At 51.3% G+C, this 26,687-nt stretch overlaps 1 protein-coding gene across 2 annotated transcripts; it reads right to left on the bottom strand.

The window, feature by feature from the left end:
- Nucleotides 1-13,610: 13,610 nt before the first annotated feature.
- On the bottom strand, nt 13,611-25,559 carry FOSL2 (FOS like 2, AP-1 transcription factor subunit). Of its 2 annotated transcripts, XM_032183552.1 has the most exons (4): nt 25,428-25,559; nt 20,862-21,116; nt 17,814-17,921; nt 13,611-16,328 (listed from the first exon to the last, which is right to left on the bottom strand). In XM_032183552.1, the coding sequence occupies exons 1-4, from the start codon at nt 25,524-25,526 to the stop codon at nt 15,819-15,821; spliced, it is 972 nt and encodes a 323-aa protein (XP_032039443.1). In that variant the 5' UTR covers nt 25,527-25,559; the 3' UTR covers nt 13,611-15,818. The 2 variants fall into 2 exon arrangements, with proteins under 2 accessions (XP_032039443.1, XP_032039444.1); XM_032183553.1 differs by lacking the exon at nt 17,814-17,921.
- Between the last annotated feature and the right edge of the window lie 1,128 nt (nt 25,560-26,687).

The following is a 26,687-nucleotide window of genomic DNA, read 5'->3' as shown; positions in this document are numbered from 1 at the left end:
AGGGACTCCATGCTCTGAAGACCTGTAATAATACAGAAAATATCACTGATTCAAACCACCGCTAGATGGTCGGAGACCAACAGCCACTGCCAGCTGAACAGATGCTCTTATTCCATATTTTCATTGAAAGAACCTTCCTAAATTCACAGCTTTGCCAGGCTTCATCCTGACATTTCAGCTGAATATTGCAAGAATGCCATCAAGTGCCGGAGGCCTTTGTTTTTAAGACGGAAAGGCTGGGCTCTGGAACCAGCTATGGGTGCAGGCATGGGCCTGTGCATAGGATTTTCTGAACAATTAATCTGCACATTATTATTTCAAGTGATCTCAATAAATTGCAAAAGCCACTCAGAATCAGCTGGATAAAATTCAATAAAAACACAGCAAAGTACTATGATCGGGAGGGAGAAATTAAATTCACAAATGAATGACTTGGAATAATTGCCTAAGCAGCAGTATTATGGCAAAGAATCTGGAGGAATTAGAGTGGATCATGTAATAAATATGAGTCAATGGTATGCTGCTATTGCAAAAAGAAAAAAAGAAATCCTACAAAACATTTGTTTGGGGATATGCAAATGGAGTGTCATAAGCATGTCACGGAAGGTCATTATTATGCTTTATCCTGAAGAATGCTCACTCGTGCTAAATGCTGTGCCAGATCTGGAGCACTGTGCTTTCAGAAAGACAAAGTAGACCAGCCAGCCCAACAGGAAGCTTAACCCAGGAGGAAAGCTGGATTGACTGGGGGAGCATTTCCAAGAGGGGCGATGAGAAGGAGGACAGCCTCCCCAAACACAGGGGGCTGTTCTAGCACACAGCAAATAATGTGGATCTCTTTTCCCTGCCTCCCAAAAGACACACAGAGGGGTACTAGACCAGTGTGCGAAAAAGACAAGACACCAAGCCCGGTGCTGGCTGGGGTTTCATCCCATCAGGCAACTCCATTTTTCTTACTTAAGACGGAAGGCATGCAGGTGGGGGATGGGAGGGATCACGAGTTTTGATGTGACAGCTGGTGACAACCTGGAAACTTGCTTTTAGGGGAGGAATGGTCCTTTTAACACAACAAAGCGGCACACCCAAGAGTGCATACACAGACCACACCTACTGGAGCCAGCTTCCACAGGGTTGTTTGTACAGCAAGCAAAGGAGAAAATAAAGATTGGAGATGCAACTTCCTTTTTGCCCATTTCTCCCCCAGGTCATCCTGACCTTATGAATAGTGTGGCAAGGCTGTACATGTATCACTGCTTTCTGCAGTTCCTGAGGACCTTCCTGGTCCTGCTAGTCTCTCAGACTCCCTCCACTTGGACCTGGTTTCCGCCAAGCGCCTCAGCAAATTTGGGCACGTCCCCATTCAGTAAAGGCCTTAAGCGCATGCTTAAATTTAAGCATGAGATTCAAACAAAGCATGTGTTTAGCAACCTCTGCAAACAAGGCCTTAACCTTAAAATACACACACAGATAAAACGATTTTTCACTCTGGCTAGATTCAAATGCTTTCCTCAGGCTCCTTGAAGTCGAGTCTACCACCTCTCTGACACTGAAATAGATGCCTTGCATAAGAAGACTCTCTTGCTTCCTCTCTGCTGTAACTCATCAGCTCTTCCCTGCTCCAGGGCACGTACCTCTAGGGACAGATGAGATCTATTCCTGTTAGTTACTATGCAGAGCTAGATCTCAGCAGCAGCGATAAAGGCCCTTGCACATCCTAGCTTGCTTGCTGATACTTCCCTTTTCTCTGGAATTCGTACTCCTCGCCCGCCCTCGCTCCCTTCCCCCTTCCCCAGTTGCTCATACTTCTGGAAAGATGACTGAAGGCTAACTAATGAGTAAGACGCTGCTGCACGTCATCGCCTGTCTGCTGCAAGAAGGGGTGAACAAGTTCGTTTGTCCACAGGTTAAAGTGAGGTTGCCATCCAAACACAGAGCATGTAATTGGGAGACCAAGCAGTGGGAAACCTGCCGTCTCTTCTTTCTCGTCTGGAGCATTTAATTTCTCTTGTTTTCTTCATTGCGTACACCACTTTATGCCTGCACAGCATCTTTCAAGCAAGGATCTTAAAGGACTTCATAGACCTTAATTAAACCTCATAAATCCCTAATTGATAGATGAAAATTCTGAGTCACAAAAAGGTGAAGGGATGTGCTCATGGTGCAGCACTGAGTCAGTTGCAGAGCGTGGAGCAGTGCTCCCAACCCGGTACTCCGCATCCTCCCCGCTCGATGGACATTATGGATGATGAGGATCTGCTCAGAGGGCACGTTCAGCAGCTACCTGACACTGATCCCAAGGGCCAGTGATGAAGGACACACATCGATTGCATTTGGCACTGCAGTGCCCCAAAACAGGCCAAGAGTGGAGGCAGGGGCACTGTACAAACCCGGAGGTGCAGACAACCCTAAGGGACCAGCACCAGCAAAAGGGCGAGACACCAGTAATAAATTGCCTTTGGTGTGGCCACCACTGAGAGTCTCATGATGAAGAATTTTCCCTGTCCTTGGCTGCTGTCCCCTCTGCAGCCATGGAGCCCCAGCCAGTCTGCTGACCCTCACCCCAAGGCCTGCCTGGGTCCTGGGGCCTGGATGATGGCCATTTCCAAAGCCTGGGACAACAAGCCTGGTCCGCTGTGGATCTGCATCACCATGGTCACTTGGGGCACCCAGCCCCCATGCCCCAGACACCTTCTGGTCCTTTTTTTGCCCTCGCTTCCCTGCCCAGCCTTTGTTTTTGAGTAGGTAGCGTGTAAACTGTGTAGGGCAGGGACCATCCCAGCTGGGCGTTTGCCTGGCACGGCCCTGGCCGGGCTCCTGCCACCTGCACTGGGCAAACAGCGTCAGGACGGCGCGGCCCAGCCCGCCTCGGTGCCGGTCCCTCTCAGTGGACGTTGTCACATACTGCTTTCCAATTATAGCCTTTCAGGCTGCGACGGCGTTTAATTGTCTGAGTTTTATAAACACTGCACGGCCTTGGCTGACGCCCGAGTTAATGATCCCCTGCAGAAGCGACTTTGGCCGGCCGGCTCCCAGCTGGGCCATCGCCACGCCTGCCGGAGAGGGTGAATTAAAAAAAAAGGAGAGGGTAAAAAAGCAGAAAGGCGACTTAAAAGATGATGCTGCATCTGAGGAAATGACACATGCCTCCTTCATCTGCCAGCGATATGCAATGCTGCTGCTGACACCAAGGAGAGAGGGCTCAGCTCTGCAAAGCCTGCAGCAGCAGCCCTCCTACCTGCCGAGTGAATGGTGTTTGTAGCAGGACAAGCAGCTCCACTCACCTTTCAAACTCATGTTTCTTTCCTTTAGCTTTTTTCTCCTCCTAATATCAACAAAGAAAAAAATAAAAATAAAAAAAGACACAACAAAACCAACCCTCAAAAATGCAAACAGAATGAAGAACCCCACAAGAGTAAATAGACAAGGCTTTTATGTTAATACAAGTCACTGAGAGCATCAAAACAAGGGGAAAAAAAAATCTCTGGGTGAAATTTACAAACTGATGTAAATCAGCCTGTTGAATTTCAGTGAAGAGCACTGATTTTCCCTGTCTGTATACACAGTGTGTATGTATGTCTGTGTGCTCCTCCCAGACTCCTTCACTAGAGCCCCCTGACTTAGTGACACAAACTGCATTGGAAGGGGACCAGACGACACTGCTGTAATTTGTACATATGCACCACTAAAGCTCAGCATTTATATTTAAAAAAAAAAATAATAATCGGGCGAACGCACAGCTGCAAGGCGGGCTGGGTAATTGTGCAATGCTGGGAACTCTTAGGTAGTTAATAATTATACTCAACCTTCGGTCTAGTTCCTAACAACACCCCTAGGCGTGTCGCTCTTACAGAATAAGGGCACACGCCCTGCTGTGTCTCCTTGCTTAACAGGAACACAAAGTACAGTAGTAGGAGGTGTTTCCTTGAACTCTGAACAATTGGACATTTAAGGATTAATTACTGTTAAGGAGCTTTGGACTGGCAAACACACTAACTCAGCTCTTGGCTGCGTCTCCCAGCCAAGTTCTCTCAGTCATCCTAATTAGACATTCTGATACCATCTTTAATTATATGATCTCACATACTATTTTTTTTTCCCTTCTTCTATTATTTTTTTGCACCGAACCCCTGTCCTGTGCAGCACGCTGGGCAGGGGAAAGCACCCTCCTGGCAGCATGGCAGCAGCCAGACCATGCTCCATTTGGACCCGAGGCTCCGCTGAGAGCCACCCAGGGGCTTTCACAACAGAAGGAAAGCACCCAAGCTGCTGCAGGCAAGACGGGACCTATGCTGTATTTGTCAGTATTGACTGCAGCCTGCCTGGAAAAACGTCTATGCTGCGCAGCACCCAGCGCCAGCCACCGTGAGTGCGTGTGCGTGCACATGTATACACACAGAGGCTCTCCCGTACACACCTTGATCTTGTTGAAACAACAGGAGGAGCAGAGTGCATGTTGTTAATGTTTTTCGCCTCGGTAAACACTGCATCGCTGGGGCGATGCTCCCGCGTCCTGACTTGCAGCGCCTGGTGGTGCTGGGGGCCGGGCGCCTGCCAAAAGCTGCAGGAGCCGCTCCACACGCAGGCTGGTCCTGCTGCTCTGCAGCGTCCTTCCTAGGAAGAGGCCTGGCCGTGGCTAAGAGTCGCTGATTTGATGCTGCCTCGGCTTCTGCTGGCAGCCGTTTGCTGCCCACCCCTTGTGGCCCCCCCTCCAGAGGCGCAGAGGGAAGTTTTGGGTGGCGTGTTTTCAACTGAAACGCTGCTGCTCGGCTGTGCTGGAAACTCGGCACCCTGAGGTCAGCCGAGGTTCACTCAGCCGAGGAACTCCTTAAATGGCATAGTCTTGCTCAAAAGCCTGCTCTCTTTGCGGCGGTGAGCAGTGTGGGGACGGATGGGCCAGCACTCTGAGGCACCCTTTTGTGAAGGCCAGACCCCCAGCCTCACACGGAGGTGGGGAAGGAGAGCGATGGCGCTGCTTCCCCTCGCTGCCCTGGCATCCCTGCTTTCCTCAGGGCCTGCCTGCTGACTGGAAATGGCTCCAAGACCCACCCCTGCCTCTACCTGCCAGCAGAGCTGGCTGGGCTCAGCAGGAAGGCACCCATGTACGCTTCTGGGGCTGGGGAGCCTGGCACGTGCCCTAACAGGGGCTCAACCCATCCCCCTGGAGGGTCGGGGCTAGCCCAAGAGCAGCCAAATGCTTCACCACCTCTTCCAAAACTGGGGGTAGGAAAGGAAGACCTGCCTGTCCTGGGCCAGCAGCGCTGCCCCACACAGGGAGGAGCCCTCTCCTCCCAGCTCCTTGGCGCTCCTCACTGATTCAGAGTCAACATAATGGGGCCGAGATGGCGCCATTGATCCTGCTGGGCAGGCGGATCCGCTGCACGGGAGGGATTACTGAGGGCTTCTTCCCCAATGGCACCAGGTCACAGGATTCGGCCCCTTGTACGGCCCTGTGGTGGAAATGGTTCTCCACCACCACCACCAGGAACATGTCCATGGAGCAACGGTGGAAGCGGCACTGGGAAATTAAGAGTTGGTGTCAAGTGAAAAAAAAAAAAAAAAAAAAAAAAAAAAAACACACAAAAACAAACAGGGACAGCCACCACAGGTAGAGGACAGACCTACCCAGCCACAGCAGCCAACCATACTCTCCAAAGCCATGTTCTGGGAGGGTCCATGCCGCCACAGACCTCCTACATTCATGCTGTGTCTTGGGGTCTGTGGGCTGCCAAAACCCTTACTGCACAACTCCTTCTGCTCCGTGCCCCCACTGCACAACCTCGACCCCTGCAGCAATCAGTGGAAGGCTTGGATAGGGGTGATGGCTGCTGCAGCAAACCTTTTTCATCAGGGTGACAGGAGCAGGGAGGAGGAAGAGCACCGCTGCAGGGTGAGCACTCATCCCAGCTGCAGGTGCCAGCTGAAGAACACGCGCAGAGCCAGGGGAAGCACCTGAAGCCGATGTTTTGAAGGCGTCACTCTCCTTTCCTATTCCTTCCCTTTCACCACAGACAGTGTCACAGACAGATCTTCATTTCCTCAGCTGCCAGAAGTGCAGAAGGTAATTAGATACCAGTATGGCCTCAGAACATTGCTCAGAGTAGAGATTTAATCACAGTCCTCGTGGCTCATAAACACAACACTGAATTGGAGACTAGAAAAGGCAGCTAACATCTCCCATCACCCCCATGACCTGTAGCAGGCAGGGAGGAGCAGAGGATTGCAGCTCAGTTCTCATCAGCCCAGGACGAAGGCTACGGAGGCCAGCTCCTGCTGCGAGAGGCATTGCCTATGACTGGTGCCCTAAGCCCTGGCTTTGAGAGGTCGGAGCAGGGCTGTGCTTTATGAACTTGGTAAAATGTACCTTTCTGCCCATGTTAGAGCATCCAGCACTTGAATAACCGGAGCTCCTCAAAGGAAAAACCCTGACTTATTTCTTCCTTCTGCCCAAAACAAACATTGTGTCCTGCCGCGGATGCTCACATCAATAACCCCCAGCAGCAGTGTGTGGCATCTCTGGGAGACGCTGATGAATGCTGCTGAGTCTGGGAGCCCAGTTAGGGTTACAGAAAGGGGGCGAGGAGACCAGAGGGAGCGTGCACACTCAGCTGATGGAGTCTGCCTGACCCATGCACCCACCTAAGCTCACCGGTTGTAGATCTAAGTTTACCTTTCCAGGAATCTTGAAAAACTTATTCCTGAGAGAGGAAAAAAAGTATGAGAGCCCACAAAAGGCAAATAGGCAACGGGTACTGGCACTGCCTATGAGCTTGCAGAGTTGTACAGTCATTTGTGGGATGCAGGCTGTAGATTACAGCCATGTAAGGCCTGTCTCCCTCTCTTCCCCCACACTAGTCTGTGGAACAGAGCATGCAAAATAAAAAGAGAAATCTGAGACTCACACTGTGGCATGCTGAACAGTTTACATTCTTGTCTGCCATGATATCCTCCTCCCAGCCTAGTTCTTATCTGTTTGACCTCACATAACCAGTATCAGTAAAGCTGATATTTAGTACAGAGGAATTCTATAGTTCAAATGCGATAACGCTGCAGAAGGGAAAAGAAATATGCTTGCAATACAGAACTTCTGGGCTACATCAAGGCAAAAGCAGAAACGCAGAATGCTTGAGGATGGCGGGCACCTCTGGAGATTTGTCTAGTCCAGCCCTCTGCTCATGCAGGGCCACCTACAGCAGGTTGCTCAGAGCCACGTCCACCTATGTTTTGAGTATCTCTGAGGAGGGAGACTCCATGACCTCCCTGGGAGCTTTGTCCTTTCTTCTTCGAGGAAAATCTTCCTGAGGTGTCTTAGATCTCACTGCACTGGAACACACATTAAAAACCTTCTTTTAAACCTCAGCCTTATGAGAGCGTGCCAGCAGCTTCCACACAGGTTGATACCCTATCTCCTGATGCTAACAGTGGCCAAACACAGCTGGATGGGGGCCTCTCATGCCACATGAGGCAGAGCAGAAAACACTGCACTGTTGCAATGGAACTCGAGAACTTGTTATGACGAAATGAAACTTCAGGAGGATCAGGTCACAGTCATCAGTAGGAGTAGGACCATAAGGTATTTTTTTCCTTTTTCTTTTCTTTAAAAAAAAAAAAAAAAAAAAAAAAAAAAAGAAGTATCATTTGTTCCACTTCAGTGTATCTGATGCAATAACCATGTCACAGTTTTCCTCTGTCACATCCTTCCCACATGACAGTGGAAACATCACTTCAAACCAGCATTCTGGATGTTCTCCTTTCCCCCACACTCCCACTCCAGCTCCACTTGCCATTAAGCTTTCTTAAAGTTTAGCACAGACTTATTCTTTCCATTGGCTGCAGAATTTCTGCAGTGTTCCTGTAGCTGCTCATGCAGATTCTAGACCAAATTAAAGAAGAGGATGGAAAAAAAATAAAAAATAAAATAAAACCACCACCAAAAAACCTTCCTGTGACACCTTGCTGCCTCTGGTGTAATACATTCAGGTCACACTTCTGGGATTGTTTTTGCCACAAAAGACCTAACCCAGATAGGGTCTCCCCTCCATCAGAGAGCAGCAGAAAGCACAAGGTTAACTACGCTAGAGCTGTGGAAAGAAACTTCTGAATGTGCAAGAAGACCAGGCTGCCCTCACGTGCTGCCCAGGGAGATGAAACGCTTCTTGGAACTTCACTAAGAAATGTGACCGTGAGGAAAAATCAGGGATGAGTCTAGCATGTCAGGGAATGGACAGGTAAAAGAGAACAGGGAGCCTCTCTTAATTCACATACTCCTTAAAAATGCCATCCGGGCACCAACTGATCACAACCCAGCTGTTGGCACAGATGGTTTTGCATCCTTTCCTTGCAAAAGGAACAGGCAACCTCCCCTCCAGCACGACTCCGCTGGGGAGCAAACACTCTCCCCGTGATAACAACCAGATCCCTCACTTGCACAACAAGATCTGAGCATGGCAGGGTGGGGGGAGGCGAGCCTGTTTAAGAGGGAGGGGGAATTCCCTACATGAAGTGGAGATCTAAACCAAGATGGGGATGTCGGGAAAAACACAATTTCCATGTCAATGTGGTAGAATTCAGCCTCCCACAGCTAGAAGACTGGTGGGAAGCAGTTTGCTCAGCTGTGTAATTTCATCTTTCAAAACCAAATGATGGTAACCGGTGCGGACATTCCAGCACCTGTGAGCTAATGGTGACAAAAGACAGTCGCGACCAGTCGGTGCTGGAAGGAAATCAGGTGGGAGGCCCGGCCTTGCAACCAGCATTTGCAGTCAAACATCGTTAACCCCTTTTTTCAAAGGGCTCTGCCAGCTTTCGGGAGCTCAGGGAGCACTTCAGGGTGGCAGCAGGCACGCAAGGACATATCCTTCTGTTAGCCATTTTTTGGGAGGGGGTGGGAAAGGGGAGATGCTGCCAGAGGAGCTGGTTTTACAGACTTGGGGCTGGACGCCTCTGTGCATCAGTGTGATGGGAAAGCCCTTAGTGAGGCAGGAAACCCTTGAGGCACTCCCCTTCAGGAAAGGTTACGTGTAGTAGGAGATAAAATGGAGACTCCCCCATGCCTGAGGCTCTGAGGAGATAGACATTAAAAGATGGATCCTTCAGCATATTTCCTTCTAATTGCCACCCCCCCAAGAATAACTTCAGCCCTACCAGGACAAGTATATTTGGAAAAAGCCTCCCAAAGGCTGTCCTTCACTGCATCATCCTCAGCACCATGGGGCACCCCAAAGCTGGCTCCAGCTCTACAGCCTGCACCGACCCATGCCAGCTTCATCTCAGCTTTCCTACAACATGGATTCCTGACTGCTGAGCTCACTTCACGCAGGCGTGTGCACGTATTCCCCATTCTGGTGACTGATACCTTCAGCATTCCCCATGACTTCACAGGTATTTTCAAGCACAAGCCACATAAGTCACACCGACATCTCTCATCACCTTCCCCTATGGCACTGTGAGAACACAGGGGTTAAAAAAAAAAAAAGAGAGAGAGAGAGAGAGAGAGAGGACAGGGACAGGGACCAGCAGGAAGCCAAAGTAGACATTACTGCTAAGGAAACCCATGAGTAACAAGCAGCTTGGCCTGACGCCAGCTTGGCTAACCATGACTCACCTACCATCTCCTCCCCACCACTGTATTTTTACTTGAATACGACATCGTCCACTCCTAACCTGGCGTGTCTGGGTTCCTTCCACTCCAGAGGCTGCAGCTTTTCCCAGGAGAGCCAGGCAATTGCATATTAACTTCCTGCTCACTGCCAGTGAAGCAGCCGTGGTGTCCACCCCACCCCAAGCTTTCAGAGCAGAAGCTTTGACTCCTTCTGGCTGAAGCAGTGGATTAAAAAAAAATAATAATTAAAATAATAAGGTCACCTCAGCATGCATTTTCTAGTTCTATCCCTTTCTTTTTGAAGCAAAGATGAAAGGATTAATGCATTATTTGCCTTTTAGCCCAGGTGGTCTGTTCTGCTAGCCTCTGCCCCATTTACCATTGTTGCCACTAACAGCTGTCTGGATTGCAGCTGCTCTAATGAAAGAAGCCCTGAAATGTGCTACAGTCGGGCACCTGGCAATGCTGTACCCATTTGTTCATATTGAAGGAACATGCAAGCTTTTAATTGTTCATGGCAAAGGGAGCTTTTTAATGACTTCAATTAACAGAGAGAGAAGAACTCCAGTTAGCTCTTGCTATACAAAAGAGTGTCCACAATGTCATTAAAACAAGATTTACAAGTGTCATAACTCTCAGCAGCATAGTCAACAATACAGCCAATCATTACAACTGAGCACCAAAGGAGAAGGGGAGGGGGGAAACCATCACACCACCTAGGGACGGGAAAGAAAGAAAGGAGTATGGGGGAGGGAGTGCAGAGGAAAAAAGAAAAGTCATTTTTCTTTTCAATCTAAATCGATTTTATTCTACAAAATGCTACTCAGTTAAAATTGTAAAAGCAAAACCATTTTAATATGTTCTTTCTTTCATAGCAGCAAGCTTTCTCTAACAAGCTTTTTGTTTTAGTGCAAATACTGTAGGCCTGTATTACAGTAAAATAACAAGAACAGAGAAGAGACAACACCAGAGAGAACACCTCAGAGCTGAGATTCTCCAGGACTGCAAGAACGATACCAAGATCACAACGAGCAAAGAAGGGTCCCAATTCAGCAGTCACCTTTAAGAACCTCCTTGGCAGAAACTATTTCACTGCAGACAAAAAAAGAAAAACCATGAGCTAAAACTTTTGAGGAAAAAAAGATAATGGTGCCCCCAAACCTTCAATTATCCTCATGGTCAGATACTAATCGCTGAGGCTTGATTCCACCTCTGACACTCGCTTTGCAGCAGCGAAATGCTGCTGATGCTTTCAGCTTCCACAGGAAAGTGGAATCAGAATCAGGCCCTTTCTATATCTGAGGATCTTAAAGTAGACTTTAGTGACACTAGTAACTTATCGCTCTAATAAAGATGCACTATCCCTTATTGATGTTACTTTGAACTACACAGTATATCAAGATATATACAACATTTTATCCTCTCACTGAGCAAAAACAATTGGATACCTATTTTCTACACATTTTAATATGGTTTTAATATCAAGTAACCACAAACAAGAAAGTGGAATAACCCTTTAATCATACAGGATAGGAGGGGAACAATTAAGTAAAACAGGATGGGATTTTATTATTATCTTGTATTCTGAGATTTGTCCTCAACTCCACCTACTGTTCACAGAGGAATGATAATGCATCTTTAGAAACATATCTCTTTTTACATTTTATACAGACAACAAAACCCAGAATCTTTTATTTAAAGAATAGGAAAAAAATATTATCCTAAAAAAAAGAAGAAGATGGGAGTACTTTTAATGCTTTCTTTATTATATCCAAGTCTCGAACAGAAAAAAAAAAAAAAAGATGTAAACATGATAAATAAATAAGAAATAAAAGTAGATTGTTCCCCCCACCTCTTAAAATGTTTGACTTGGCCTTCCTAATGAAAATGAACTTGTAAGTGTCAAAATAATAAGGTTTCTTACATTTCAGAAGTCTGTTTTAGAATGAGAAAAAAAAATCAACAACAAAAAAGCAAAAAAGCAACAACCAAACACCAGGAATGTGAGTTGGGAGGATGTTAAATTAATGGCGGGCAGATCTGCTGGAGCAGGCACAAAATGGCTGCCTGCCAATAAATAATAAGATACCAGGGAGGGGGGGTGTCTTAGGTTTGTTTTTGTTTTTGTCATTCATTTAGGATGAAGGCCAGGTGGATCCTACATACAGTAAGCAGCAAAATTAAAGGTTCAGATGAACTAAATAGATCATTTAAATAATAATTATAAAAACACAACAGAGAGCTACTGTCCCCAGCAGGTTGGTCCCAAATCCCGTCACACCACAAGCAGTTTGAGACTTACCCAGTCTCCACACCTATAAGAAAGGAATAGATGAAAGCAATGCCACAACCAGGGAGGGGGAAGGAACAACGAGGGCAAAACTGGAATGGCAAATATCACCTAGAAGCTGAATGTTTCCTTCAGTGCGGCTGCTACTGCTCCTCCCAGTTGGGCATTGATTAACTTCAGGTGTCGTTAGATGCTTCACTGGGCCAGTCTCTAGAGGGTCAGCCTAACACCAGCTGAAATTCCCTGGGCCTTTTGCTATTGACTTCAACAACTTTTGGTTAGATGCTGGTTACAACAGCTCCCGCATCCCCAGAGCATGCAGAAGAACGTGGAGGCACATTTAGGAAATTCCTGTACGTTTAGGAAGCGTCAGGTAAGGTACTCAAGGAAAATACCATTTCAAGGGTGGGGAAGATTCCCAAAAGCACACCAGCAAACCTGAAGAGAAGTGTGCAGAGCCAGATCAAAACAGCAGGAGACTTCAAGCTGTACCTGTCTGCCAACAGCTAAAAAAAGTTAAGGCTGATCCACAAAATACAGAAGGCAGGAGACCAGCGGTCCTGACACAGACATCCTCAAAGAGGCTTGAGGGAGAAAACGGGGAGGCACAAGGTGTTCAGGGCTCTTTCAGACAGCACAGTGATTCCCTTTTCTCGGCAGTTTGAAATCACTCCCATCAGTCTCACGGGACAGGAAAGGGGATGCTCCTGTCCCATCTCTGAGAAGGTCCATGACAAGTCAACAGGGAGTGGGCAAGGGCCAGCAGCAGCTCCTTTTGGCAACAATTCAGTGAGCAGAAGCAAAGGTAGGAATCACAGCCTTCCTTGGGATGCACGCCTCTCCCAAAGGGGTGAGGAGAGGGTATGGGTGAGTGGCAAGGCCCTTTATTTGAAACCTTCCTGTCTAGGATGAGAACTTTCTATCTGGGGAGGGAAAAAAAAAAAAAAAAAAAAGCTGAAGAAACTTGTAGAGACCAATCTGGGGCTATCACAGAGGACTGGGCCAAATGTGAAAACAAACATCTCTGCCGGGATGGCGTTTGGAGGCTGGCAGATACGGGGCTTGCGTGCAGGGAAGGCCACACCTATGGATTTTTTCAGAAATGCAATTGGATTATGCCACCTGCCTACTTGTCAGAGCTAGATAAACCTTTTCCTTTCCAAGAAACTTGCAATCACACCTCTAAAAGTGCTTGTTTGCCCAGCAGACAGATACGCAGCTGACAAGATGGTCAACACACCTGAACTGCAAGCAAAAAGGGGACAAGCAGTATATTAAAAGATATTTGTTACGGAGGATCAACGGTATTTCAGAAGATGTTTTCATTGTCCCCCTAGGAGTTAGGCTTACCTAGGTCTGAGGAGGCAGCTGACTTCCTAAAGCCCCTAGCAGGAATGCTCCTGACCTGCCAGCAGTCCTGATCAGCTGGCCTCAAAAATGTCTGTGTCACTTTAGGATTCACCATTTGTCTGTGCTGCTTTCTGCCCACAATGGGTGGAAATGACATGTAGAGACATTTTATTGAAACACATTCCCAATGCAGACTGGCCCAAACAAGCACCTGGCAGAACGGAGACAATTAGAGAAACAGTGGCTTCACCTAAAGTGACATCATCTACATAAAACCCCGTGAGAACTGGATCCTCTGTGCTAACTACTGAAATTTTAATGTCTACTTTATTTAAAAAAAAAAAAAAAAAAAAAAGCTTTGATTATCATTTAAGGACAAACAGACTCCTGTATCAATTTTACTTATTAAGCTCAATTTGAAACCTCTAGCACTGGTTTAAAGATGGAAATGTTTAAGCGAGAAAGGAAAAGCCTGAATTACTGAATAAGTTTTACAAAGGAAAAAGATCGCTCATATCTTTATATTTCTGGCAGCTCTGGCAAATACCTGGGTTTAAAATTAATAATAATTGGGGGGGGGAGGGGTGGAAGAAAAAGAAAACAAAGTCTACCTTTACAGCCAAAGTAGTGTCACTTTGAAATGACTCAAGGAATAGGCATTGGCCAGGGTTTGAGGGAATCCAGCCCTGCTGAGCAAAGGTCTTGCTCTGCAAGACTGAGCCCTATTAATTCCCAGCGGAGTTGGCAGGGACTGCAGCAGTTTAGCATCTCACAGCACTGGCCCTGTCATTGCATATTGCATTTCTCCAGGTCCAGCCTGACCAAGAAATACCCAAGTTTCAGCCAATTAAAAAAACGGAAAAGAAATAAAGAAAAAAAGAAAAGCTCACATCAGAATAAATAGCTGCCACCACAGCTTCAACAGCCTCGACTAAAGAGCTATCCCGTAAGCAGCTTAGCTGGCAAGCTGAGCAGTCCTCGTGTGCACAAGGTCATGGTTCATCAGTGCCTTGACATCGCCAGGGCCTGAGCTTGGCTCCAGGCAGGAACAGGTCACGCACGGGACCGCTCTCAGTAGCAAACATCAGCGCTAAGCCCAGAGGTGGCTGGAGAAGACAGGGACCCAAAGCTGAAGGAAGAGCCCCCTGGTTGGCTTCGGACCTTCAGGCCAGTCAACCCCAACAAAACCAGATCAATTACATGGCAAAACAGAAAAGAGGCCAATGACCGAGGTGCAAATAATGGTAATTGATTTCCTTCCAGTGTCAATTTGCCAGTCGCACCAGATGTTATCAGAAGCTCTGGTTTTGCTTGAGCAGGCCATCAGATCAGCTATGCCACCGCTGCCTGGTCAGGAGCTCCTTGAGGCCCGTGCTGGAGGCTGGACCCCTGCCTTCGCCCCAGCTTCAGAGACTGAGGAGCTCTGAGCAAACACCACCCGCCCGTACCAGCTGTGTGGATCTGCGCCGCCTTGTTTCCCAAGGAGGAAAAACTCAGTGAGGGCACAACCAGGTGGTTTCACCTCCTTATCCGCTGCCAGTCTCCTGGATTTACAGCACATGGTGCCACTTTTTTGGTAGCATGGTCTGCGAATATGGCCAAGGGGAGGCGAGGATTTTACTGACAGAAAGAGATCAGCATCTGAGTCAGGAGCCCTGACGGGGAGAAAGATGCAATGCTCTCGAGAGAGCAGGCAGCCCAGGAAAAGTAAACAATGAGTCCAGCAGCAGATTTGGTATCTACCAAGTTGGGGTTAAAACCCTGCCAAAGACACTGGTAAGTGCCAACCCAGCAGCTTTTCTGGTGCTACTTTGGCCCTGAGATGCTAACTTGGTTTTTGAGGAGCCCAGGGGACAGATATATCTACTTTTTAAGAAAAAAAGGCTTCCACACGAGCCTCCTGCTCTCTCTGTTCACTGTGTCTGTGCCACAGGGCACAGTTATGAGCTCTGCCCTTGCCGCTGAGCCCTTGGGCTCCTCTTGGTCCCCCCACCAGCTCCTGGCCATCCCCCTCCCGCCCGGGCAAAGTTTCCCACAGCCTGTCCCAAGAGGAAAGATCCTAACAAGCCTTTAGACTTCAAAGCAACTGGATGAAATGTCATGGGATCGACAACATTGGAAATGATAAGCAGAGAGAGAGAGAGAGAGAGAGGGGGAAAGAAGAACTTGTAAGGTCAACTAACCAGAATGATCTAAGCACAGAGCATAACCGATCAGATCAATTCACAAAGGAAAGGGACGACTAGCAACTGTCTGCAGCTCGCCTTCCGTCCTGGCCAGGAGTGTTCCCCAAGTCCATTACGGTTGAGAAGAGGTTTCCATAGGCAGTCCCTACAGAGGGGACGTCGCCCTCTCCAAACAGTCCCGGTGCGTCAGTCCCACCCTTGCCGTTTCCTGCCTCCAGGGAGCTGACGTTGGTCCTCACTCTCCTTCCTGGAGCTGCAGCATTTCCCCATCCTTGTTCTTGCTGCCCTTGTGCTTGAACGATCCTGTGCCTGTCTCTAATCCCATGGAGAGGGGCTCCCCCCATGGAGCTGGGCGGGGGGTGTAACACACTGGCAATGGGGGGCCACGGGGGGATTACAATGCCAGCAAGGTGGGAGAGTTCAAGGAATCCGAGGACTGGTCACCGCTGCTGCTGCTCCTCCGGTGAGCTTTGGAGCAGGACTCGGACGGGGAGAGAGGAGACTCCTGATCCAAGACGTTGGGGTAGGTGAACACCAAGTTGGAGGAGCCAGGAGTGATGGCTGGTGTCGAGGTCACCACGATGGGAGTGTTGAGTGCCTCCTCCCCATAAAAACCTCCAGCAATGCTGATGGGCTTAATGACAGACCTCTGGGCTTTGTCAAGGACCAAAGAGGAAGACGGGATCTCTTCCTCCACGGGCTCCTGCTTCACCACCACCGCTCCGCTCGCTCCAGTCCGAACGCTCTGGAGACTGCTGGAGGGTGGGCTCCGGCGCTCCTCAGGGCTGATTTTGCACACAGGGCTGTGAGCCACCAGCATGAACTCCAGTTTCTCCTTCTCCTTCTGGAGCTCAGCGATCTCTTTTTGCAGCACTGACTTCTCCTCCTCCAGCACCTCAGTTTCCTGCAGACAAAAGGGGAAATAAGTCAGTATCAGAGGCTCTGGCACCGTTCCTCACCTAGAACAGGGCCACCAAGCCCAGTTCCCAGCTGGCATGGGCAGATACGCCCCAGCCTTGTCATGAACCAAGCAAGCACCAGGTCATTGCTAGCTGAGTATTTTGAATTTCCTCTGTCTACCAGGAGGCTATTCCCAAGCTTCACCAATCTAAGGGTTACAAATGGTCTTCTCAAGAGCCCGCCCTAGTTTTCTCACAGCCAGCCTCTACAACTCTGTCTTGTTCTGTGGCTTAAGCACTGCTTTGCCCTTGCTGTCTGCCTGCCAGACACTTTAGCAGAGAGGACTCAGATCCCTTCTCATCATATTTTGTTAGAGTTAGGTCATGTTCTTCTCATTTCCTAGACAGAGGTAGTATACAGTAATCTCTAAACTGTTTCCATTTTTCTTTCTGTAGCTCGTATTCCAGATGAGGTCTTGCCTGCGACTCGTACAAAGGACTAAAACTTTCATTTCTGCTGCATCATCATCCCTCGATGCATCCTAGGATTATTCTATTTACCTTTCCCACGGTCACATCCCACTGGTGGCTCATCGTCAATCTGTGAGCAATTAGTATCTTCCTGTGTGAGGAGCTCACAGAAATACTCACCCTCGGTCCTTCAGGATATGACCTCCCAGTTCGTACTCCTCTCACTTGCATTAGTTTAGTCATGAGAATCCTTAAATTCTTACTATACGCTGTCCTGCCTCCTCTACACAGAGAGGACCTCCCAGATTTGAGTCAGCAGCACAGCTGAGTGCTGTGCTTTCACTCCTGTGATTCTTAATACCATCATCAAACACAACCAACCCTGGGCTGCTTCTCAGAGGAGTACTGGAGTCTTCCCTACCGACTCTTTCAACACAACCCATCCTTGCCTCCTCTTCAGTCAGTCCATTACCCGTGCCACAGTTCTCGCAGTCATCCCCACCTCCTCTAGCATAATAAGTTATTCCCCTACGGCACCAAGCCATACATCTCTGCAGAGCTTCCTTTGGGCAGAAGATCAATTACCCCCTCCAGAGAGAGGTTAGCCTAAATGACACGGCTTTGAGAGGTGCACATAACACTGCCTCCTTTCACTCTGCTTTCAGATGATCCTGAAGTCTTGTGTGCTTTTGTCCTCAAGGCTTTCATCTGAGGCATGCAGCGTCTATATTTTCACATACAGAGGGAGACCAGAGGTAGGAAGATGCGTGCTAAATGGCAGGCTACACAGCAAGAGAGTTCCTGAGATGCTCTGGGCAGCCAGCAGTAGGAATTTAGGCTGCTGAGCCCTCACCACCACTGCTGTATAGGAGCAACATCACTAGGCAGCCTTGGAAGGGGAAGGCAGCGTGTGTTTTGCAGCATCTTCCCCAAACAGGCTAGAAGAGGGAGAGCAAAGCCCTGCGAGCTGGTCCGAAGGGCGAGCGACAAGGAGGGAGAAATGCATGCAGAGCACGTACCGCCTGGAGTTTCTCTGTTAGCTCTCGACGCCTGTTACGACACTTAGCAGCTGCCAGCTTGTTCCTCTCTCTCCGGATCCTTCGCTTCTCTTCTTCCTCGGGCGACAGCTGTGGGCAAGTGCCAAGAAAACCCACAATCAGATCTGAGCAAGGCATTCCTTGAAGTTTGTGAGGATTTAACCGCACCACACAGAAAAAAGGCCTGATCCAGCAGGATGCTCAGCACTCCCCCTCTGCACTGGTGTCAGCAGAAGATGAAAGCGCACGGTATCTCTGCGAGCACCGGGTCTCAGCAGAAGGTTGAGGAGATGGCAGAGCGGGGAGCAGGGGGAAGATTGTGTAAGAGGACAGTGAATCTGCACCAAGGCCAAACAGATAAAAGATGCTCTGATTGTTTCACAACTTGGGTGGTACATTAAGCAAAACCAGAGCGCGATGTTGTAAGTGCCTCGTTCTTGAAAGAAAATATCTGCTGCTTCCCACACAAAAATAGTTGTTAGCTTGAAGGTCGGGGATGGGGTGGGGGAAGAGGGAGAGAGAGATCAGCAGAACTCTCAAGAAGTCAGTGAAGCAACAATTATTTGTACCACCCCAAAATCTGACCTCAGATTTTGGAGCACTCAGTGAGATAACAGGCTGCGCTTCTCACATCAGCAGGCAAGGCTCCAGCGATACCAAGGGCTTCCTGAGGCCAGCTGACATCCTCTCTGATGTAAATCGGGAGCAATTCCACAGAAACCCATAGAGTTACATTCTTGCGACACCAGAGGAAGTGAGCAGGAGCCCACAAGACCTAGTGAGGTCAGGCCTAGCTTCTGGGCCTGGAGACAAGGTCTGATAAATCCCAGCAGCAGCAAGCAGCGTGCCCCACGCCACGGCCTCCTCTGACCGGGGCCGGCCCCTTCAGCCTCCTCAGGCAGGCCAGCAGAGCATTTGTCAATAGAGAAGGGGAAGAAAACACCTCTTTTCATAAAAGCTTTCTGTTTTAGTATCTTCGGGGATGTCAAAATTGCAAGAAGATATTCAACCCTTTCTACCGTCTTTTCTTTTCAGTGTTAGTTTTACTCTAACTCTGGTTTGTTTTGGTTTGCTTCATTTCCCTCATTTCAATCTTTGCAGTTTCAGGGAGTTTACTTCAGCCCCTGGGCATTCCCCTCACTCTGTTCTGCTTTTTTTTCCTGGGCCCCTGTGCACGGTGGCAATGATTTCACCGGCAGGTACCCCTGCACGGCTCTGTGCACCCGATTCCCTGTAGGTGTGTGGGGTTAGAGCGTATTTGTGCACCAGTATGTGCAGGGAAAAATATTAGGCACACACACACAGACTCTGGGCTGACTTGAAGCCTCTTCTGCAGACAGTTTTCAGGAGTGTTTTCGTGGTTTAGAAGCACAGATCTCACTGAAATACAGTGGGACCAAAATTAGCCCTCACGGGGCCTTCAGTCATTTCCAAGTTACCTATCTCAGAGGCTCTGCTGTTTAAAGATGGGGCTGAAGACGCTAATTTGGTCATGCAGAACAGCATGAATGTGTCTAAAAGGGAATATTGTGGAAGTGGTGCTGGATTTGTTTGCAAGCAGCTCGCTATGGCACTGCTGGTGCCCCTGCTGCACGCGCTGGCTGTAGCTTGTCCCAGCCCCACGCGTGCAGCCGCTGGCAGGAGCGTTCGTCAAGATGGGCCCTTTTCCTACAAGGCCTTCCAAAAAGGCACTCGGGCTCGGCACTCACGAGCACCAGCAGTGGAAACCTGAGCCAAGGCGTCACGGTGAAGCGCCCAGGTCCTGCCGTAGCACGTGTCTGATCAAAAGGACTTGGATGTGAATGACCCGCAATGAGCGGCTTGCAAACAAGCCACAGGCCAGGAATTGCTTGGCAGGCATCCTCCCGCAAATAACTCCCAACAACAAATAAACCCGAGAATATGGTGATCTCTTCACAGCCAATTTGTGAGCACAGAAGCAGCATTTGTCAAACAAATTAGCCGTTGCTAATTATTCCCCCAGTTCTCGTGAGAGCTTCCCCGGCCTTGGACACCGGCCCTGGAAGGCCGGCACCTCACCCAGCCCTCGTGGGGCTCAGGCTTGTCCTGCCTGGCACAAGCAGGACTTCAGGGGACCTCTAGGTGCCCTACATACAACAGAATCGGGCTGTGGATCAAAACAGACCTAAAAACCTAAAAGTAGGGCCAACGTCTCATTAGGAACAGGCCTCACGCAGCAGCTTGTTCGTGCACAGAGCGTGCGTGGCACGTCCTGTTACATTCCTCTGTGGTGACCCACATAACTGCTGCTTGGGGATGATTTGGGGAGATCTAAATCACTCAGAGTTTCTTTGAAAGGGCACGGGCAGCAGTGGGAGCAGCCACCCCACCCAGCTCTGAGAACACTACCAGGATGGCAGCGCCTGTGGGCTGCCCGCATCACTGCTGTAAAGAGGTCAGGAGATCGCATGCTTGTGGTGGGAGGCTGGATGTAGATCCTGGACATCCCGGAGGCTTTCTGTGAGACTGGAAGGGCTCTGGGGGAGCTGTTTGATGCTGGTTGGCACTGGTGGTTGGCGCTGGGGGAGCTGCACGATGCTGGTTGGCACCCAAAGCGGGACTGGAGCAGCACAGGTGGCCAGAGCTCTGACACAAAACACCGTCTGATGTAATTCGGGCATTGGTTTTGTAAGTGACCTAAGTAAAGCTCAGGGGTTTCCTTCTGCCTGGAGCGGCAGAGACACTCAAACTGAAACCCAAGGCTCGACTTGAGAGTTTCACCTGCTTTTGAAACCGAGCCGCAACGCGGCCCCGCGGTGTGAAGCCTTTGATGGAGATTGGTGAAGTCGTGCCGCACGCTGAGGAAGCAGTGAGAAAGCCACCCTCCAGCTCACGCCGTGCATCACCCTGAGAAACCCTCACGCACGTACAGAGCAGGGGACAGACCTTGGCTCTCCCCGTGGGGCCGGGAGATGCTGTGAGAAGGCAGCAGGGGACTCCCCTGGCGCAGAGGGGAATCTTCACGCCTGGTGCTGACGTGCCCTGTGTCATCCTCCCCGTTGTGCTTACCTGCTCGTCCCTTCGTCTCCGTCCCACGGTGGTGCCGATGGTTTTAATCACGCCCGGCCGCTGCAGGGCCGTGTGCCCGGCCACCGAGGACAGCGGGGGCAGCGGGTGGCTGTAGGGGTGCGAGCGGGAGTAGGGGCTGGACATGGAGGTGATGACGGTGGGCTGCACCATCCACTGCAGGTCTTGGCTGGTCGTGATGGCGTTGATCGTGGGGATGAAAGCGCTGCCTGAGCCTGGCATATCTACCCGAAATTTCTAGGAGGAAAGGCAGGGGAGAGAGAAAAGAAGAAACCGTCAGAGAAAGCAGAACATGGCACGTACTCAGAAACCAGCCAGGCCCTCAGGAGCAGCACCGGTGAGGGTCAAAGCACTGCCTGAAGCAAAGGCACCGCTGCTGGTGCCTGTGCAGCACCCCGAGCTGCCCCCACCACAGCCCTCAGGCCTTCGACCTCCCCCAGCCCCATCCTTGTCTCCCCCAGCACCCCCAAAGCTGCCTCCCGTGCGGGCCCACCGCTCCTTCCGGCGTGGGGCGAAAGGGGAATTAAGGAGTTTCTAGAAAAACACTTCTCTGCCAGTCCAAAGAAAAGGAAGAGAAACTTGGGCTCCAAAATGCTGTTACCCAGCGGAGAGCAAAGCCTTCCACCCAAGGATTCCCCCAAAATTCGGGCTTGGTATGGGCAGTGGGGCCGCTTGCTTCTCGCTTGGTGGCTCCATGCTCACCACGAGGAAGCCGGCCCGGGGATGGTTACGTGCAGGGATATGTATTTTAATAGCAGCCTATAAAATAGGTCTCGGGATGGAGATCGGACAAGTTCCCTGCAGCTCTCTGCACTGTCTAGACAAAACAAGGCAGCAGTAAAACCAAGGCAGTAGGTAATGATCGCCTCCCAAATACGCGTACACCTTGTTTCAGACAGAGGTAAATCCATCTGGATAATGTGCTGGCACTGCACTGCCAGGAAAACAATTGCTTGTCCCCGGAGGGGGAAGCAGGGGAGCAGGAATGCTTTTGTCTGCGAAGAACTCCCTTCAGGAGACTTCCAATGGTTAGAGTAGGCTTTACAGCCAGCCATGCCTCGCTCGCCCTGCGAGGGATGGGACTCGTAGGGCCCGCAGCGTGTGAGCCCTGCCGCGATCCCGTGAGGAACGCGCGCTCTGGGGTCAGCACAGCGGCTTCCCGGGGACGCGAGGGGCCTTGCATCAGCCTGACCTCAGCCCAGGTAAGCGTCCCTGATAAGGGACAGCTCTCCCAACACAGATTTCCTTTTCAGGGTGTGCCTGGCCAAGCACCTTGCCCAAGCGCTTTGTTAAAGCGAGGCTACGGCAAACAGAGCTCCACGCGCTGATAGCCACAGCGCCGGGGCCAGCCTCAGCCACAAGTCCAGCTGCCAAGGCCCAGAGAAGAGCAGATCCAGTCTGCACGCAGACAGATGCCAGTTCACAGCTTTGGACAGCCCTAAACCTAGACAGGAAGGACAAGAGAAGGCAGGGATGCACCCAGCGAGGTGGGAGGGGGGAAGGATGCAGGCAGGGTGGCAGCGGCACCAAGACCGTGGCAGAAACCCCACCAGAACCTGAGGTTCACCTGGAGCTGGACTCTGGCACGGCCTCAGCTCACCCCATGCCTCTGTAAATGCCATCCTTGGGCCTCTCCCAGCTGGCTCTGGAGGCCTGGGGCCGCCAGCTGTAAACACCGCAGAGGAATTTCCTGGTGAAAACCCCCTTCTTTGCGCTGCCCAGCGTTGGCCGTGCCCCCATGGCACAGGAGAGGGAGCCCCGGTGCCTCCACAGCCACGACACCCTTGCAGAGGGACCTGAGCCTCGCAGGAGGAAGGAAACACGCAGCTAGTTAAACCACAGGTGCTCAAGTCGAGAGATGCAAGTTCTGCTTCCAGCTCCACGAGTCACTTTTTTTTTTCTTCTTCTTTTTTTTCAAACCTACCTGCGCCATCAGCCCTCCTGCACCCAAAAAGCAGAGAAGGGCGAGCCCTGCCTTCTTGGCAGCGACACCCGAGAGCTGTGGCTGGCTGCACAACGCACCCAGGTGCTTTGCTGGGCACAGACACGGCTCCAGAGGAGCCCTCCATGGCGGCGCCACCTCACCGGAGCCTCCAGCACCCTGCTGCAAATTCCCAGCAGGGGCCAGGCGAGTCAGCCCCATCACCGAGGCAGGCACACGAGACAAATGTCTGACACAAACACCAGGCTCCACGCTCTTAATAAAGCGGCTACTCCACAGGCAATCACTCCTGCGTTTGACCTGGGACTCTCCTACCCCTAGCACAAGTCTCCAGCCACATCCCTCTGCAGCTCCGCGGGCTTGCTTTCAGGCCCGGGGCTGAGAGCAGGGCAGGATGCAGCCCCTGCCTGTGCCATGCCCCATCGCTGCCACCAGCTTCCTTCCTAATCCCTCAAAATATCCCACGGAGTTCCCCCAAACACTCCAAGGGCCGTATTTTTCCCTGATAACTATAGGGCACGCTGCTGTGACGGGTTAAGTCTTCAGATGCAGGCACTTTGGGCTACAGCTGGATTTTCCCCGCACCGCTCCCTGACCGGCCAGGCTTTCCCCACACAGCTGCCCTGCAAGGACACCACGCCGCCACCCCAAAAGGCTGCTGCCCTCAGCTTTTCCTGCTCTGGCACAGGAGAGGCTGCCAGAGGCACGGCTCCGCTCTCCGTGTCGACAGCGCCACGGGACAGACGCAGCACACAGACGGAAGAAGGAATCCTTAAAAAAAGCAGCAGCTGGACGAGGACCGAGGAGGAGTCCTGTTGATAAGGGGGCAAGAGCCTGAGCTCAGCCCCAGCTCTGCATCAGGACGTGGGGCTGGAGAGGAGCCGACCCCGAGGAGGCTCCAGCGAGGCAGGGCAGGGCCAGGCGGCAGGGGCACGTCCCAGCTCAGAAGCAGCCAAGGGAAAAAAAAAAAAAACACCCCAAAAATACCAGAAAAGTCCACCCAGAGGGACTTCAACAAACACTCGATGATCAAATCCGGAGCGTATGGGACATATCCCATAACAAATAAAAGGCCCCCCAACAGCCCGCCCGTGTTGACCGTCTCCTGGAAGGAGAACCGGACACCACACGGGGGTATTTCAGGGGAAAGTCGGCCCGTCTGGAAAAGCACACCAATTATTCCTATTCAAGTCTATGTTTAGCACACGGCAAGTCGGCGATTAGGGATACAGCATGACACGCAACTTGAAAGCAAAATGTTCCAGCGCTGCGTTTTATGGGAAAAATAATTAAAAAGCATCAAAGTTTTGGCTCCGAGTCACAGTTTCCACTCAAACATGTCACTGATGCATCTCTCCTTGCTTTGGGGAAAAAAAAAAAAAAAAAAAGAAAAAAAGAGAGAGACAAGAAAAAAATTTCTACAATGCATATTTTCTGTGGCGATAAAGTCCTGCAGATCCCCCTAGCCCAGGATCAGCAGAGCAGCCCGGTTCCTAGGGTAAAGGCAACGCTCGCATTTGATCCTAATCTACAACATCTGCAGGGATCAGGGGAAAGACGGGAGCCTTGAGAAACTGCCCAGGCTCTTAGGGAAAGCAGCGCTGAGCCGGCGTCCCGCGCCGAGCCCCGGAGTGGGCAGCAACCCTGGAAACTGGGCTCTGGTGCCCACACGCCAGCTGCCTGGAGAGGACACGCAGCACCAGAAAATAAGAGGGAAAAGCAAAAAGAAGTAAAATAAAATTAAAATAAAATCAACTAACAGCCGTCAGTGCCTTTGGCCGGCTCGGGGCTGGGTGCCTCCAGCCTCTCCAAGCCTCCTGGAGCAAGTGCCGGACCCCGGTGCCGGGGCTGAGCGGGCAGAGGGGAAAGCGAGCCCCGACTTTCCAGCTTTTTTCGGCTTTTTCCTCCCCGCTCGCCCACCTCGTCCCGGAGCCGGCGGGGAAGAGCTGGGGGCAGCCCCTGGAAGCCTCCATCCTCGGCGCAGCCCGCAGAGGGCACCCACGAGATGCGCTGGGAGGCGGCTGGGAACGGCGGCGAGTCATTTCTGGTAAAACTTCTTTAATGCGAGGAATGTCACGGGCTGGTACGGTTGGCAAACTTTAGTGCCGGAGTTTTTTTTTTTATTATTATTTTTTATTTATTTTTTATTTTTATTTTTTAACCGATCCTATGACTTGTGGATACGGATGCGGAGCCGCGCCGGGGCTGCTCGCACAGCAACAGCACCGGGAGAAATGGGGTATGGGGGGGGGGGAGAGCAACTCTTCCCCCCCCCCCAAAAAAAAAAAAGAGCCCCGGAGTGGGGATAGGCCGGCTGATGTAAACAAGTTATGAAATGGGCCGCGTTTGTATAACCGGCCCCGTTGTGTAACGCCTGTGAGGCGCAGCCAGCCGCTTTTGGGGCGTTTTCGGCGAAAACACCCCAAAAAGCGGCTGGGTAAAGGAGAGGGAGGGGAGGCAGAGAGAGCGGAGCCGCGCCTCGCAGCCCTGCTCCGCCTGGGGCACAGCGCAGCCCCCCGGCCGGGATTTGGGGCGGCGAGGGCGAAAATCGGGGTCCCCCCCTCCCCAGCCCCTAACCCTAACCCTAACCCCAGCCCCGGCCCTACCTGCTGGGCTGCGCCGCCGGAGTAGGTCTCGGGGTGTCCCGGGGAGCCGCTGCTGCCTCTGGAGGAGGTGTCGAAGTTGCCGGGGTAGTCCTGGTACATGGTCCGAGGTCGGGCCGGGGGGAGCCGCGTCCCCGCCTTCCCGCACCGCCAGCCGCCGCTCCCTCCGCCGTCTCCCCGCCCCCTGGCCGCGGGTTTGGCGTGGCTGGGTGCGAGTGTGCGAGTGAGTGCGTGTGCCCCTGATGGGGAACGGGGCTGGAAAGGGCTTCTTTTGGGGCGGGAGGCGGAAAAAAAAAAAAAAAAAAAGGGAAAGGGGAAAAAAAGAAAAAAAAAAAAAAAAGTGGGAAAAGGGAATAAAGGGGAAAGGAAGGGGGGAAAAGGGAAAAAAAAGGGAAAAAGGAAAGGAAAAGAAAAAGAAAAGAAAAAGAAGGAAAATTAAAAAAAAAGGAAAAAAGAAATAAAAGGAAAAAATAAAAAATTAAAAGAAAAAAATAAAAGAAAAAAAAAAAAGAAAAAATTTAAAAAGAGATTAACGGGAAGAAAATAAAAGGGCAAAAAAAAAAAAGAAAAGAGAGGTGAAAAGGCGAGAAAAAATAGGAAAACGAGAGAAGTTCAAAAACGACAAGAAGAAGGGGGAACCGACGAGGGGCGAAGGGAGAAAAAAGGCAAAACCCCCAAAATCAAGCGCTCTGCGGAGCGGCTCCCCGGAGCGGCGCGGGGAGGAGGCGGCAGGGGAGCGCCGTGCCGCTGCTGCCGGAGCGCTGCCGAGCCGAGCCGAGCCGAGCCCCCTATGTCCCGCTCCCTGCGCGCCGCCCGGCCACTGCCGCCCCTCCGGCGGCGCGGCGCGGCCCCGGGCGGAGCGGGCGGAGCGGGCGGAGCGAGCTGCCCGCCCCCGGCCGCCCCTTTATAACCGCGGCCGCTCCGCTCTGCCCCGCTCCGCTCCGCTCCAGCGGCGCGGCCCCGCTCCGTCCCCTATTATCCGGCCGCGCCGCGCCGCCGCCGCCGCACCATGTGCACCGCGCACGTCAAACCCGCGGCGCTGCCGCCCCGCCCCGCCCCGCCCGCGCGGAGCCTCCCACCGCGCCCCGCTGCGGGGGGGGGGGGGAGGAATAAACGCTGAGGTGCCGCGGGGTGGCGGCGGCTCGGGGAAGGGTTTCGCGCTGCTCTCCCCCCCCCCCCGCTGGAGGTGCGGCTTGGTACGCGCCGCTGTCGCACGTTGCCAAAAATGGGCATTTGCGTCGCGCTACGCCAGCGCGGGGTTCC

Source organism: Aythya fuligula, chromosome 3 (genome assembly GCF_009819795.1).
Source record: "Aythya fuligula isolate bAytFul2 chromosome 3, bAytFul2.pri, whole genome shotgun sequence".
Lineage (NCBI taxonomy): Eukaryota > Metazoa > Chordata > Aves > Anseriformes > Anatidae > Aythya > Aythya fuligula.
Note: the sequence above shows the minus strand (reverse complement) of the source record. Positions and strands in the feature narration are given on the sequence as shown.